Genomic DNA, 13,831 nt, shown 5'->3' with positions numbered 1-13,831 from the left:
CCCCGCGGCAGTTGGCCCCGCCCACCAAGCGGGCCCCGCCCCGAGGCCGGTCCCGTCACGCCCTGCGTGCGGCAGTCGCGAATCCCACTCGCTTATGGCCACGCCCACCGCGCTCTGGCCACGCCCAAAGCAGGCCACGCCCCCCCGCTCCGCGGCGTTTCCGGTGCGCTTCCGTCTGCAGGCTTCGGCCCGCCTTACGTCAAAGCCATGCGCGCGGCGCCGGGCGCTGCGCACTTTCCTGGGCGGGAACAGCAAAATGGCGCCAGGGCCAGTGGCGGGCTGAGGACGCCGTACCCCTGGGAAGTCGGCCCTGCGGTCGCCGGCCGTCTGGCCCCTCCCGGACATGGAGGACGTGGAGGCGCGCTTCGCCCACCTCTTGCAGCCCATCCGCGACCTCACCAAGAACTGGGAGGTGGACGTGGCGGCCCAGCTGGGCGAGTATCTGGAGGAGGTGAGGACGGCGGGGACTGCGGGCGGCCCCTCCGCCTCCGCGTTTGTGGCGTTTGGCGCTCTGGCTGTGCTCGTCCTCACGCTTGCTCCTTTTTTGTCAACTCCATTCCTGCCTCCCCAAATTATCCCCTGTGACGGTAGCCTGGAGCTGTCATTGCAGGTCTCCACCCGTTAATGAGCCCTGAAATCGGTTTAGCGGGTGGCCAGCATTTTTCTCTAATGTGATGGAATAGACCAGAGAGCGTTTTTTCCGTTTTCGTTATTGTGTGCACATTGGCGTGTTTGAGAGATCGGGACCACGATGTGAGAGGGATTTCTTATCCTGGGTTTTCAAGCCAGTTTCAAGCTACTGACATGCTCCATCCTGTCTGCATTTAATCCTTCTTGCCTGTTGACAGCCGCGTCCGGACCTCTGTTAAGAAGCAATCTGCTCGTTTCTGTGCTTCATTTCCCCTCCTCAGCCCAGTGCAGTCTGGCTCCCACCACACTTAAACTTTTGTTGTCTTGATCAATGGTGGCCTCCATGCTACCAAATCAAGGGACACTAGAAGTGTCATCCTGCTTGACTCAGCAGCATTTGTTGGGTTGACCACTCCCTCCTTTTTGAAACAGTGGTGGTATGATTTTCTTCCTATGTCACTGCCCGCTTTTCTCTCCTATTCAGTCTCTAAGTATTGAACTTGTCGGGGCAGGGCCTAGGTCATCTTCCGACACGTTTCTCCTAAACAATCTCATTTATTTGCATGATTTTAAACATCACCTGTATGAGGACAACTCCCAGATTTATACCTCTATCCCAAATCTCTCCTCTAATTCTATTTTTATGTATCCAGATGCTCTCGACATCCACTAGGATGTTACCGAAGCAGCTCAGACTTAATGTATTGCAAGTGGGACTCTTGGTTTTTCCAGTCAAACCCCTGTCTCCACCATCTCGGTAAATGGCACCACTGTTCAACCAAAGGCAAAAGCTTTTGTAGTGAAGCGCCACACTCAACACCTAGTTCACCCATGAATTCTATCAGTTATACAACGAGAATGTCACTTGAATTCAGCCGTTTTCCATTTTCTCTGGTCCAGGCCACTATCATCTCTGGCCTGGATTTGTGTAAAACCTTACTACCTTGGCTCCCTTCCTGAGTTTTTGTCTCTGTCCAGTCCGTGCTCCACTCAGCAGCAAGTGTGACTCTTAAAAGTTAAAACCCAGTCCACAGCACTGCCCTGCCTAAAACCCCTCAGTGACTTTTCATTGCATTTAGAATAAAATCCAAACTTCCTCCTCGAATCCGGCCTGTTCACCCTGTTAGCCTCATCTTGGGCTGTTCTCTACTTTGTTCTTTTGAACCAGTCAACCTGCAGCATCCTAAGCTTGTTCTTGGCTGAGGTTCTTTCACTTTCTGCTTCCACTAGAGAATCTTCTTCTTTTTGTGACTAAGTCTTTTTCTTCCTTTAGGTCTTGGCTGAAATGTCAGCTGACCACCCCATCTAAAACAGTTCTCTCTGTTACAGCACTTTATGCACTTCAGAATGTTTATTACAAGCCATTCTTCAATTTAGTTAACTTGTTTGTGGTCTGTCTCCACCTAGAATGTAAATTCTGCAAGGTCAGGGGCCACATTTATGTTTTCTTTCCTCAGCTTAGTAGAGTGCCCAGCACATAGTGGGTGTGGAATAAACGTTTGTTAAATGAACGTGGAGTCTGATGATAGACCTTCTTTGCTCCTATGCATGGTCTGCTGAGAAAATGCAGAGAACTGTGCTGGGTGGAGCTATTGTGGATTCGAGTTTCCACATTGACCAGGGTCCTTAGGGACACCTGCTGAGTCTACTGCCTGGCTTGGTCTGCTCCCCTCCTGCTTTGTATGTCTGCTCTTCTGAACTTTCTCTGTCCCCCGAAGTCCTGATGTCCCGTCCTCTGGTTTTGTCATTCTCCTCCTTTCGTTTTCCACACAGCTCCCCAAATGTTCTTTTTCTAACGTGTCTTATGACACTGTCTGCTTTCATCCATTTATTTACTCACGGTTGTTGAGTGTCTGTTGTGTGCCAAGAACAACATTAAACTCTGAGAAAATGATGGTGAGCAAAGCAAACAAAAATCCTGCTTTCATTAGGACATGGGAAGATGGATCCCAAGGCAGTAACTGTGTAGAGTTGTAATAAATAATATGCATCTGGTGCCTACTTGTGCCAAGCACTGTCTTGTGTGCTTTACATACATACGTTCCTGTAATCCTCTCAAAAACTATTAGCATGGGCATTTAGAGAGGTTAAGTATTGTGCCAGAGTCACAGCTGACAGGTGCCAGAGCAGAGTCCCACCTGCACTACCACGTGTGTCCTTGACTAGTCCCAAACCTATGAAAGCTTTGTCAAAAAAGTTTAAGGTTCTGGGCCGGGCCCGGTGGCGCACTGCTACAGTGCCCCGCTTGGGAGCGCGGTGGCGCTCCCGCCGAGGGTTCGGATCCCACATACAGACCGGTTCCCACTCACTGGCTGAGCGAGGGGCGGGCGCAGCGCCGAGGGTTGCGATCCCGTTGCCGGTCCCGGTCCGGTGCGGGCGCGACACTGAGGGTTGCGGTCCGTTGCCGGACATGAAAAAAGACAAAAAGGAAAAAAAAAAAAAAAAGTTTAGGGTTCTGTGAAGAGTTTGGGGGACCTAATTTTGTTTGGGATGAATGGTGTTTCCTAGTCATAGTGAGCTGAAGAATATTCTAGGCAGAGGAAACATGGTGTTTGAAGATTCTGAGGTGGGCCAACTGAAGAAGGCAGTTGGACACACAGGTTTGTGCTGAGTTGGGAGGTCCAACCTGTAGTTGTAAGAAGTTAGATGGAGTGTAGGTCCCGGGAGCAGGTGGGCCAGCTGGACCGAGGGTCATTGAAGGGAAGGCCCCCTCTGCGGCCTTGCTTCCGGGCCACCCACTTCTTCGCCTCCCCTTTTTTCAGGCTGAGCTCTTCATGTCTTGACACTCCCCACCTCCTCACATTTCCGCAGACAGCCGTGCTCCTGTCGCCTCTCCCTCCCTTGCTTACCAGCAAACTCCCTTTATCTTTCAAGAATTAACAAGGCTGGCCAGTTAGCTCAGTTCGCTAAAACGTGGTCAAGGGTTCAATTCCTGTACTGGCCAGCTGCCAAAAAGAGAATTATTATTAATGGAAGTGGATCGCCTTGGGGACCTGTTTGCAGACTCTCCCCTTTTTGCTACCATCGGGCCTAAAACCTCGCCTCTCCCCAGCATACTCTACACTTTGGCCATGTTTATATAATGTTCATTTACCCGAACAGTTGTATCTTGTCCGCTGCCTTTGCATGGTGTATCAGTTTGTTTTTGTGTTGCGGTAACAGAACACCTGAGACTGAGTAATTTATAAAGAACAGAAGTTTATTTGGCTCATGATTCTGGGACAGCTGCATCTGGCACGGGCCTCAGGCTTCTTCTGCTCCTGGCGGAAAGTGGCAGGGAGCCGGCAGGTACAAGCAGATGACATGGCGAGAGGAAGCAAGAGAGAGAGAGGAGGTGCCAGGGTCTTTTAAACAACCTACTCTCACGAGAACTAACAGAGTGAGAACTTAGTACCCCCACCCCCCAGGGTGAGCATTAATCCATTCATGAGGGATCCGCCCCCAGGACTCAAACAGCTCCCAGCACTGCCACATTGGGGATCAGATTTCCACACGAGTTTTGCGGGTACAACACATCCAAACTCCATCACACAGGTCATCACTCTTTCTAGAATGCTGTTCCTTTCATCTGCCTGCCGAGCTTCTGTCCATTTCTCAAGGTTAGCTCTGGTGTTTCTGTTTCACTTATTCTTCTAATATTTATTGGACACCAGCGGCAAGCACTGAACTAAAGGCTAGAATTGCCCTACTGCTGCTCATAGTCCACTGGGGGAGGAGAGACTCGAAAACACTGCAACAAGGTCATGCTAATGGGGTGGCGAGGAGGCTCTGGGCATCGAGGGAGACAGCAGGGGATTCTGCACTGGGGACAGTTGGAGCAGGTGTTCCAGGCAGGTGTGAAAGCAAAACCAAAGAGCTGGGAAATGTGGGAAGGAGATTCAAAGTGTCATCTGCTGAGGGCAAGGCAGCAGAGGGGCCAGCTTTGTGGGTAAGATCCTGGGTAAAGTGTGGAGGTAAAATGTGTGGGGACACTTGGATGGCTCTGTGGAGATACTCAATGTGTGCTGTGAGTGTGGGAGCTCATGAGAGAGCTGGACTAGAGATGGGTATGCGAATTGTCAGCATTTGGCTGCCAGGTTGGGCGTGGGAGTGATGAGTGCACATGCAGAGGGTGTGCCTTGGGGGGAAGAGAGGCCAAGGGTGGAGCCCCTAGGACACTGATGTCCAATGGGTGACAGAGGAGCTGGGCTTGTGGAGGAAGGAGGGTGACTCACTGGGAACTGTTTCCTGACTTCTCTGCTCAAGGGATGGAGAACCAGCATTTTGCATCCATCGTCCCCACCTCTGAGGTTCTTTTTCCTTCTCCCAGGGTGAGGGGTCTTCCTGCTGGAGTCTGTCAGAGTTAACCCTGACTTGGATGGGCGTGGTGTAGAGTGCCTCCAGCGCCTTGCAAAGGGAGCTGTTGTGTGGCTCTGGCCATTTGTGGACAGTGTACTCTGGGGGCTTCCCTCTTCCAAAACACTCGGTGTCAGAGGTTACAGGAAGTAGGGGGAATCACAAAGACCTGTCTCTCGTCTCCAAAAAAAAACGGGACAGCTGGTGAGCCCAAAGCAGAGCTGGAGCGTCTGAGGGGCTACTCTGCGGTGGCCCTGCCAGAGGCAGAAGCAGGCAGGGTTGCCCCAGGAAGAAGTGACTGCAGACTGGGCTTTGGCTCCCCCTTCCCGTGTTGTTTCTTGCAGCTGGACCAGATCTGCATTTCTTTTGATGAAGGCAAAACGACAATGAACTTCGTCGAGGCGGCACTGTTGATCCAGGGCTCGGCCTGTGTCTACAGTAAGAAGGTGGGTCCTGCCTGGCCGCTGGCCTTGGCGTTTTGGTGGTGAGCGGGACTTCAGTTGGCTGTCCTGCTGGGGCAGGTGGCAGTGCTTGTCCTGTCTGTGACCTGCCTCACCAGTGCCTCAAGCTGCATCCGCTGACCCTTGACAACTTTTTTTTTTCTACAAAGATGGCCGGTAAGGGGATCTTAATCCTTGACTTGATGTTGTCAGCACCACGTTCACCCAGTGAGCCAACCAGCCATCCCTATACAGGGATCTGAACCCGTGGCCTTGGTGTTATCAGCACCGCACTCTCCCGAGTGAGCCACGGGCCGGCCTGATCCTTGACAACTTTTAACACCAAAGAACAAACTTGGATTTGAAGTGGCACAGCCAGGAGGAAGGCTATGTGTGCTGTGGGCTCTGTCGTCCCACAGGGAATATACCTGGAGGTGGCACAGGGATACACTCTGCCCTTCCCCTACCCCTTGCTGGTCAGCATCTTGAACATCCCCAGACCTCATCCTAATGGTGGGACCTTCGGTATATGGAGGAGTCATGCAGCCCTGCAGTGGCTGGAGATGTGCTGGGGCCTTCAGAGACTCAGTGGTTCCTGTGGCAGGCCAGGACTTGAGGAGGTGCCAGTGTGGGGGCCCTGGCAGGAGTAGCAGGGACATAGGCACTGGGGAGCGGTGCCATGCTTGAGAAGGCCACGCTTGCTGCATGGAGTATGGGGGCAGAGCAGAGGAGAAGTTGGCAGCCTCAGCTGCTGGAATAATTCTTATGTGACTACTAGTTTGATTTGAGAATTATCTTTGGCAGCAAAATTGGCAGGACTTGTGCTAGAGGTTTGGAGGTGCTGGCCAGGCTTCTTGGCATACACGACGTCTTGTTGGGGAGGTCTCAGAGGGCAGCTACAGGCCACTGGGGTGGGCCCCTTCTTTCTGTGTCCTCACTGCCTGCTCCTCGTCACCAGGTGGAATACCTGTACTCACTGGTCTACCAGGCTCTCGATTTCATCTCTGGCAAGAGGTGAGTACAGAGGGTGTGAGCCAGGAGGCGGGATCCTCATCCACACAATTCCACCTGTGTGTGGCTCGGGAGGCCCTGCCACCTTCTGGGACACCCATGGGATGCTCCTTTCTCTCAGGCGGGCCAAGCAGCTCTCTTCGGTGCAGGAGGACAGGGCCAATGGAAATGGCAGCTCTGAGGCCCCCCTGGAGGCAGAGGATGAGGTGAGTTGTTGTGGGCACGTGGCCCCCGCCTACTGTGTGCTGCCTGGATTCTGCTCCCTCGAGCTCCTGCTTGTCTCCACAGTTCCTGTCGCTGGACGACTTCCCCAACTCCCGCGTTAACGTGGATTTGAAGAACGGCCAAGCGCCTAGTGTGAGTGTCCTGGCCCCTTTTCGGTTGGGGAGGATCAGCACTCTCCTTGGGGTTGTGTTTAGCTGGCCGGGCATTGGAAGGTGGTGTTGCCTCGTGTGGGTTCCCTGCCTGGAGCTCGAGGACGCACACCTCACCCACCCTCGGCCCCCATGCAGGAGTTCCTCATCATCCCTCTCCTGCCCATGGCCCTGGTAGCCCCTGACGAGATGGAGAAGAACAACAACCCCCTGTACAGGTACAGGCCTGAGCCCAGCGTGGGGCAGGGAGGCTGCCTGGGCAGCGTCTCTACAGCAGGCATGTTTTTGCTGGCACAGCTGTCAGGGCGAGATCCTGGCCAGCCGGAAGGACTTCAGGATGAATACGTCCACCGCCCACCCCAGAGGGGCATTCATGTTGGAGCCGGTAGGAATGTCCCCCACAGAGCCGGTGGGCATGTGCCCCATGCCAAGGAACCAGCAAGGTGAGGGCTTGGATGTGGGGGGCTTGGGGGGCTTGGCAGGAGGAGGGAATAGAGGGTCTTCCGGGGTGGATTCTTATGCCTGATGACTCTGGTCTTGGGAGCTCCCCCTCCCTAGGTGCCCACTCTGCTCTTACAGGTTGGCTGGAGCTCACCCCCATCCCGTCTTTGCTGTGCCTTGATTGCAAGTTGACGAGGTCATAGCTGGTTGTAGTTCTGGTCCTGATGCCTAGCCCTGGGCTCTGCTCTGAGGCCTGGTCCCTGCTGAGCTCTGTCCCTGTGCTGGCCCCTTGGAGGGGCTCCTTGGACACTCGGTGGGGACCTTCCGGGGGAGGGGCTGAGCTGATCCTGTCCAATCCCTGTCTCTTTCAGGCACCAGGAGGGCTGCAGAGCAGCCAATGGAAGTATCTGGGTGCAGGAGTCCTGACCCTATGCTCGGCTTCTCCCAGGAACCAGGTGAGAAGAGAGCTCTGTGGTGGAACCAGGGAGGCAGAACTTGGTGGACAAGGCTCTGAATGGGGCTACTCAGCTGTCCCGGCCTGCCCTGCCTGCTCAGCTCCTCCACGGCCTGTCATGGGTTGACACAGAGTGGGGAGTAGCCACACGTTGGAGCTGGCTCTCCTGCGCCCAGGCCTTGGCCCATCTTGGTTCAGTGACTGCCCTCTGATCACTCTCCCGGCCTCCTCTCCAGGCAGACACATTTGCTATGAAATAAAATGAGCCAAACAAAACACATCAGTGTAAAGAAGAGAGCCTAAGACGCCCATTGAATTTTCCGTGTTCTAATGAATGAAACTGAGAAGAGGGAGTGGCCTGTCAGGTTCTCTTTGGTGTCAGCCAAGGGCAGCCTGGCCCCTCACCCCATGGGGGCAGTCCCCCATCTGCCATCTGCTCTTTTCCCTGCCTAGGCATCTCTCCAGAAGGCCCAATGCCCAGCGGGAGGGGTGAGGATGAGGACGCAGAGGAGGCGGTAGAGCTCCCCGAGGCCACAGCCCCCCAGGCCCTGCTGGAGCCGGAGGAGCCCAGGAGCCCACAGCAGGTGGGGCCCACGCTGAGTCCTGCAGAGCTTGAGCTGTTGTTAACCGGGCGAGCCCTGGCAGTGGGGCAGAATCACCCTTATGGGGAGGCCAGTGCTGTGGCCTTGGCTCCCAGGCCATTATTTTCTGCTCTTCCTCTCTGGTGTTTGCACATCAGGCCAGTGGGGGCTCTGCCCAGAAGCCAGGCTGTCCTTCAGCCAGCCTTCTGGATGGCAGTTTCCCCTGGGCAGAGCAGCTACTGCTCCTTGGGGGTGGGCTGGCACTCAGGGGTCTGGGCCCTAGGCAGCTCATGGCTACCTGGGATGGCCACTGGCCCTTCTGCGGTGGGGCTGGTAGAAGAGGGCATGTCTGGAGGCCTCTGCTGCCTGCCTCCAACCCCCAAGGGTTCACTTTGTACACCCTAGAGATAAGAAATCCTTTTTAACCTATTTTTTAAAAACCAGCCTGATGCATACAGGAGAAAATGTTAACATTTCTTAATTCTGGCTGGTGGATAACATGGATGTTTTTCATATTTTATTCTTTTTTCATATTTTTAAAGAAAAATTATCCCATGACCACTAGTTTGTGTACACGAGGATAATTTTAAAAGTTCATGGCAAGATTTGCCCTGTTTTTTAATTTTTTTTTCCCCCAAATTTTTTTTTTTTTTTTTTTTTTTGTGACCGGCAAGGGGATCGTAACCCTTGGCTTGGTGTTGTCAGCACCACGCTCAGCCAGTGAGCGAGCTGACCATCCCTGTATAGGATCCGAACCCGCGGCCTTGGCGCTATCAGCACCGCACTCTTCAGAGTGAGGCACGGGACCGGCTCTCCCACAAACTTTTTTGTAGCACTCTCTTATGTTCTGAAATTTTTCTTAGGGTTTTTACTTTTTATTTCTTGAACTATTTGAACTTCCTGTCTCCAAAGAGGGTCCCTGCAGGGTTTTTAACGTTGACCCTGGGCAGAGCTGCTCGGGGGTGCCCAGAACCTGGATGGAGAAGGGGTAGGAGAGACGACTTTCCTCTGGGATGGTTCTTTGCAGAGTGCCGCCCTGCCAAGGAAGTACATGCTGCGGGAGCGAGTGGGCGCCCCAGAGCCTGTGTCCCTGCCAAAGGTGAGGGGCATCAGGGCCCGACCCCTGCAGGGAGGGCGTGTGTGAGGACCGTGCAGATGCCCGCCAGGCCTCTGCTCCTGCTGGCCTTGGTGCCTTCATGCTGGAGCTCCCAATCTTGGGCCCTTTGGGCACTTGCTCTGTTTTGCGAGGTCCTCCCAGAAGTTGGAGTTTCCTTCCATGGCTCTGGGCCCTTCCCTTCCCTGCATGCTGCTCACTGTGATCCTGCGTTGAGTGTGGCCAGCCCTCTCTGGGCTGTCACTGCACTTGGTGTCTGGGCTCTGGGAAGGGAGAGTGTGTACCCCCTGCTACCCCCAGCATTTGCTTGTGCTCTCTGTTCAGGAGACCCCAGACCCCTGGCAGAGCCTGGACCCCTTCGATTCCCTAGACTCTAAGCCTTTCAAGAAAGGTAACTGGGTGGGGACACCTCCACTCAGACACCCTTGGCTGGGTTTGCTAGGGCATGTGGTAGTGGGGTGGGGGTAGGCTCCGTACCCTGATCCCACAGCTGCTGAGACAGTCCCTGTCTGCCCCCAGGTAGGCCCTACTCTGTGCCCCCGTGTGTGGAGGATGCTCCAGGACAGAAGCGCAAGAGGAAGGGTGCCACCAAGCTGCAGGACTTCCACCAGTGGTACCTGGCCGCCTGTGAGTGGGGGTGGTGGGCTGAGCCAGGGCCAGGTCAGCGCCAGTGGAGGAGGCTCAGCACCTCTCCAATGCTATGAGCAGCCCTCAGTCTGTGGGCAGGTTGGGGCCTTGGCTTGGTTCCTGCTGACTGAGTTCTCCTGCAGACGCTGATCATGCTGACAGCAGGCGGCCACGGCGAAAGGGCCCGTCCTTTGCAGGTGAGGCTGGGGTCCTGTGCGCTCTTTTCAGGGAAGACAGTGTTACTCTGCCTTCCCCCACGCCTACGTCCTGCCTGGGGTCACCTAAGGCCCTGAGTGGACTGGTGTGGGCCTGGGCAGGACGAAGGAGGCCCTCACAAGGCCCTTGTCTGCAGACATGGAGGTCCTGTACTGGAAGCACGTGAGGGAGCAGCTGGAGACCCTCCGGAAGCTTCAGAGGAGGGAGGTGAATACTGGCTGCTGGGCTATGGTCTGGGAACCCTTGGGGCCCCCGATGGGAGACAATAGTGCCTCTCATAGAGGATCTCTCTGGACAGATGGCTGAGCGGTGGCTGCAGAGGGCTGAGGAGGGGCTGTGGCCTGCGGATGATGACCACCTGGAGGATTCCCTGGAAGATCTGGGGGCAGCAGGTGGGTGCCTGCTGGGGGTGTGGGGCATGTCCAGCACCTGCCGCTAACTGACCAGCTGCCTGTGGGGCCTCTCCCATATCCCAGCAGATGATCTAGAGTCTGAGGAGTGCATGGACCCTGAGGGGGCAAAGCCCGGGGAAACCAATGACCTGGGTAGGTCTGAGAGTGGGCATCCAGCCAGGGAGTAGGTAAGGGCTGCTGGAGCTGAGGACAGGGGAGGGTGTGGCTTCCCAGCTGCAGCTGCTCACAGCTGCCCCTTTCCCAGATGCAGAGGCCATTCCGGCGTCCCTGAGTTACGAGGAGCTGGTTCGAAGAAATGTGGTAGGCCTGGGTCAGAGTGAGTGGGGGGCCAGGTGAGGGGTGTCCCAGGCCCCTGCAGTATCCCTCACTGGTTTCCCTCCCAGGAGCTCTTCATCACCACCTCCCAGAAGTTTGTCCAGGAGACAGAGCTGAGCCAGCGCATCAGGGACTGGGAGGACACCATCCAGCCCCTGCTCCAGGAGCAGGTGAGGCAGGCACTGGTAGAGAACTGGAGCCTCCTGCTTGCCTCTGGCTTGTCCAGGGCCTTGCCCTGCCAGTCACCAATGTGCCCCTCCTCTGTGTAGGAGCAACACATGCCCTTTGACATCCACACCTATGGGGACCAGGTAGTTTCACGGTTCCCCCGGCTCAACGAGTGGTGTCCCTTTGCGGAGCTTGTGGCCGGCCAGCCTGCCTTTGAGGTGTGTCGCTCCATGCTGGCCTCCCTGCAGCTGGTGAGTGGCCCGGGATGCCTGGGAGGGGGAAATGGTCCCTGGACCGTGCTGATGCCACACCCCTGCAGGCCAATGACTACACAGTGGAGATCACCCAGCAGCCGGGGCTGGAGGCGGCCGTGGACACCATGTCCCTGAGACTGCTCACACACCAGCGAGCCCACAAGCGCTTCCAGACCTACACTGCCCCCTCCATGGCTCAGCCCTGAGTGGGGAGCACTGAGGCAGGGGAGAGGGTGTGTGGAACCCACGTGTGCCGAAGAGCTGTGCACCTGCTCACTCCATCGTTGCTTCCTGGCTGGCCCAGCCTAATAAAGCGGTGGTGTTATTCCACCAACCCCTAAAGATAAACCCTCAAAAATGCCTTTTCTATGCAGAGAAAAGGGCTACCCAGCCCCTGCACCTCCATGAGCTGGTGGTACAAATCACACACAGAGATTAAACACACCCCGTTTAATGACAGGGTCCAGGCTGCAATGGTGGCTCAGGACAGGACACTGCAGAAGGTGGCCATGTGCTGCCGCACGCTGTTCACAATCTGCTCAGCTGACCTGCTCCGGCCATAGTAGTCGGTGAAGAGGCCGTCGGGGTTGAGCAGGTAGATGGCGATGGAGTGGTCCACGATGTAGTCCTGGTCCTCATCCTTCGGGCCAGCGCTGTAGTACACACGGTAGCTGCGGCTAACCTGTGCAATCTGCTCTGGGGAACCAGTCAGACCCAGCAGCCTTGGGTGGAAGTCCTGTACGTATCGGGCCATGGCTGCGACATCGTCCCGTTCGGGGTCCACAGTGATAAAGATGGGCTGCACTGGGGGCAGGGCTGGCTCAGCCTCCAGCTGCCGCACTGCCTGCACCAGCTTCTCCAGCTCGTCTGGGCAGATGTCTGGGCAGTGAGTGAAGCCAAAGTACAGCAGCACCCACTGGCCTCGGAAGTCAGCCTTGCAGCGAGCCTGGCCGTGCTGGTCCAGCAGGCTGAAGTCCCCCTGACCCACAGCCACCTGGCGGAGTGCCTCTGTCCGTTGTTGCTGCCGCCGCTGCTCCTTCTCAGCCCGCGCCGCCAGCCAGGCCCCACCCAGCCCGGCACCAAATAGGGCAGTGATCAGCAGTCTAGTTCGCAGCCCAGGGCCCTGGGGCTGGCCCTGCCCACCTGTTTCTGCGGGGCCCTGCTTTGACAAGAGCCGGTACCTCACACGCAGGGCCTCACCTCCCGGGGTCCTAGGGAGGATTAGCGACTTGAGCTGACGGAGTCCAGGCCAGGCCTTGGGACCTCGACCCAGCAGCAGCAGCAGCAGCATGGACCTGGTGCTCCTGGAAAACAGCAGAGGAGTTAGGAGCTGGAAAGGAGGGAACATGAAGGTGCCTGTGCTGCCCCCTTCTCTCTGGAGAAATCTGCTATCCATCTGAAGGACCAAGCCCACACTCAGGCTTAGCTGAGCTCAGAACTGCTCCAGCTCTGGGACCTCAAAATCCAGCTTAGGGAGCATGAAACTTCTGCATCTGGTTATTGCCCCTTTTACTCCTGTCCTTTAACCTGGGACCCCCCCCCCCCCCCCGCCTGCGCATGCACCTCTGCAAAGCCTGTCTGGCCTCAGCAGCCAAGCCTCTTGTCACTGGTGACCAAAAGCATGCCAAGTGCAGCCTTGCTGGGTTCTTGATCTGTGTATCTATTTGCAATAAACCCATTTCTTGAAAGGAGATCGGAAACTCTGGCTTGCAACCCCCAAAAGTGACCCACTCCTCCAACCCCTTCCTGTCCCTTTAAGGCTCACTTCAACAATGTCTCTCGAGCCCTCCTCCCCACGGTCAGCAGGAAACCTGTGCCACTGGCGGCGCGGCCAGTTACCCACCCACGCCCGCCTCCTCCAGGGTGAGCCTCCCCTCCTGGAAGGTGCGTGGCGTCTGTATTTGCCACAGAACCCCACCCTCTCCACGTCCAGGCGCCCAACGACACCTGTGCCGGCCACGCCGACGCAGCCCTTGCCTCGGGGGCCCCCGGAGGTCGGCTGCGTGGAGGTCTCGGGCTCCTACACTTGCGGCCTCAGTGCGACCGGCCGGATCCCGCGCGCGGCTCTGCTTCCGGCCCGAGCGCGTGCTTCACCTCGGCCGGGCGGCCTCGCTCCAGGCCGGCCTCGAGGGGGGGTCGCGGATTGGACCTCTTCTGCCGGCAAGAGCGCGTCTCTCCGGGACTGCTCCCCAGACTCGAGAGCGCGTGCTTCCCCTCGGCCGGGCGGCCTCGCTCCAGGCCGGCCTCGAGGGGGGGTCGCGGATTGGACCTCTTCTGCCGGCAAGAGCGCGTCTCTCCGGGACTGCTCCCCAGACTCGACCTTCTCTCCAGGAACCCTCGGCGAGGACGCCCCAGCCTCCGAGCCCGCCGCCCCACACTCCCCCAACTCCGCCCAGCGCCAGGGCGCATGAGTCAGCGGCGCTGCGCACGCGCAGGAGGGGTGTCCTGGTCCTCATCC

At 56.7% G+C, this 13,831-nt stretch overlaps 3 protein-coding genes across 5 annotated transcripts in view; 1 reads left to right on the top strand and 2 right to left on the bottom strand.

The window, feature by feature from the left end:
* The first annotated feature begins 226 nt into the window (after positions 1-226).
* Positions 227-11,721, top strand: NCAPH2 (non-SMC condensin II complex, subunit H2). 3 transcript variants are annotated; one of them, XM_008573750.1, is made up of 20 exons: positions 227-451; positions 5,310-5,411; positions 6,364-6,419; positions 6,538-6,622; positions 6,705-6,773; positions 6,929-7,008; positions 7,088-7,233; positions 7,603-7,686; positions 8,139-8,269; positions 9,294-9,365; positions 9,705-9,771; positions 9,900-10,007; positions 10,151-10,204; positions 10,360-10,430; positions 10,522-10,615; positions 10,703-10,768; positions 10,881-10,936; positions 11,020-11,121; positions 11,221-11,370; positions 11,439-11,721. In XM_008573750.1, the coding sequence occupies exons 1-20, from the start codon at positions 344-346 to the stop codon at positions 11,577-11,579; spliced, it is 1,842 nt and encodes a 613-aa protein (XP_008571972.1). In that variant the 5' UTR covers positions 227-343; the 3' UTR covers positions 11,580-11,721. The 3 variants fall into 3 exon arrangements, with proteins under 3 accessions (XP_008571972.1, XP_008571971.1, XP_008571973.1); XM_008573749.1 differs by having other exon boundaries at positions 10,700-10,768; XM_008573751.1 differs by lacking the exon at positions 10,703-10,768.
* Positions 11,722-11,808: 87 nt separating this feature from the next.
* Positions 11,809-13,460, bottom strand: LOC103591314 (protein SCO2 homolog, mitochondrial). Its single transcript, XM_008573748.1, has 2 exons — positions 13,321-13,460; positions 11,809-12,677 (listed from the first exon to the last, which is right to left on the bottom strand). Exon 2 carries the CDS (start codon positions 12,662-12,664, stop codon positions 11,855-11,857), a length of 810 nt encoding a protein of 269 aa, XP_008571970.1. The 5' UTR covers positions 12,665-12,677; positions 13,321-13,460; the 3' UTR covers positions 11,809-11,854.
* The window catches only part of TYMP (thymidine phosphorylase), a 3,783-nt gene continuing 3,359 nt past the window's right edge, over positions 13,408-13,831 (bottom strand). Inside the window, exon 8 of the mRNA XM_008573760.1 lies at positions 13,408-13,647. Within this exon, the coding sequence (XP_008571982.1) occupies positions 13,408-13,647 (240 nt within the window). The remainder of the gene's footprint in view (positions 13,648-13,831) is intronic.

Source organism: Galeopterus variegatus, unplaced genomic scaffold, assembly GCF_000696425.1.
Source record: "Galeopterus variegatus unplaced genomic scaffold, G_variegatus-3.0.2 Scaffold960, whole genome shotgun sequence".
Lineage (NCBI taxonomy): Eukaryota > Metazoa > Chordata > Mammalia > Dermoptera > Cynocephalidae > Galeopterus > Galeopterus variegatus.
Note: the sequence above shows the minus strand (reverse complement) of the source record. Positions and strands in the feature narration are given on the sequence as shown.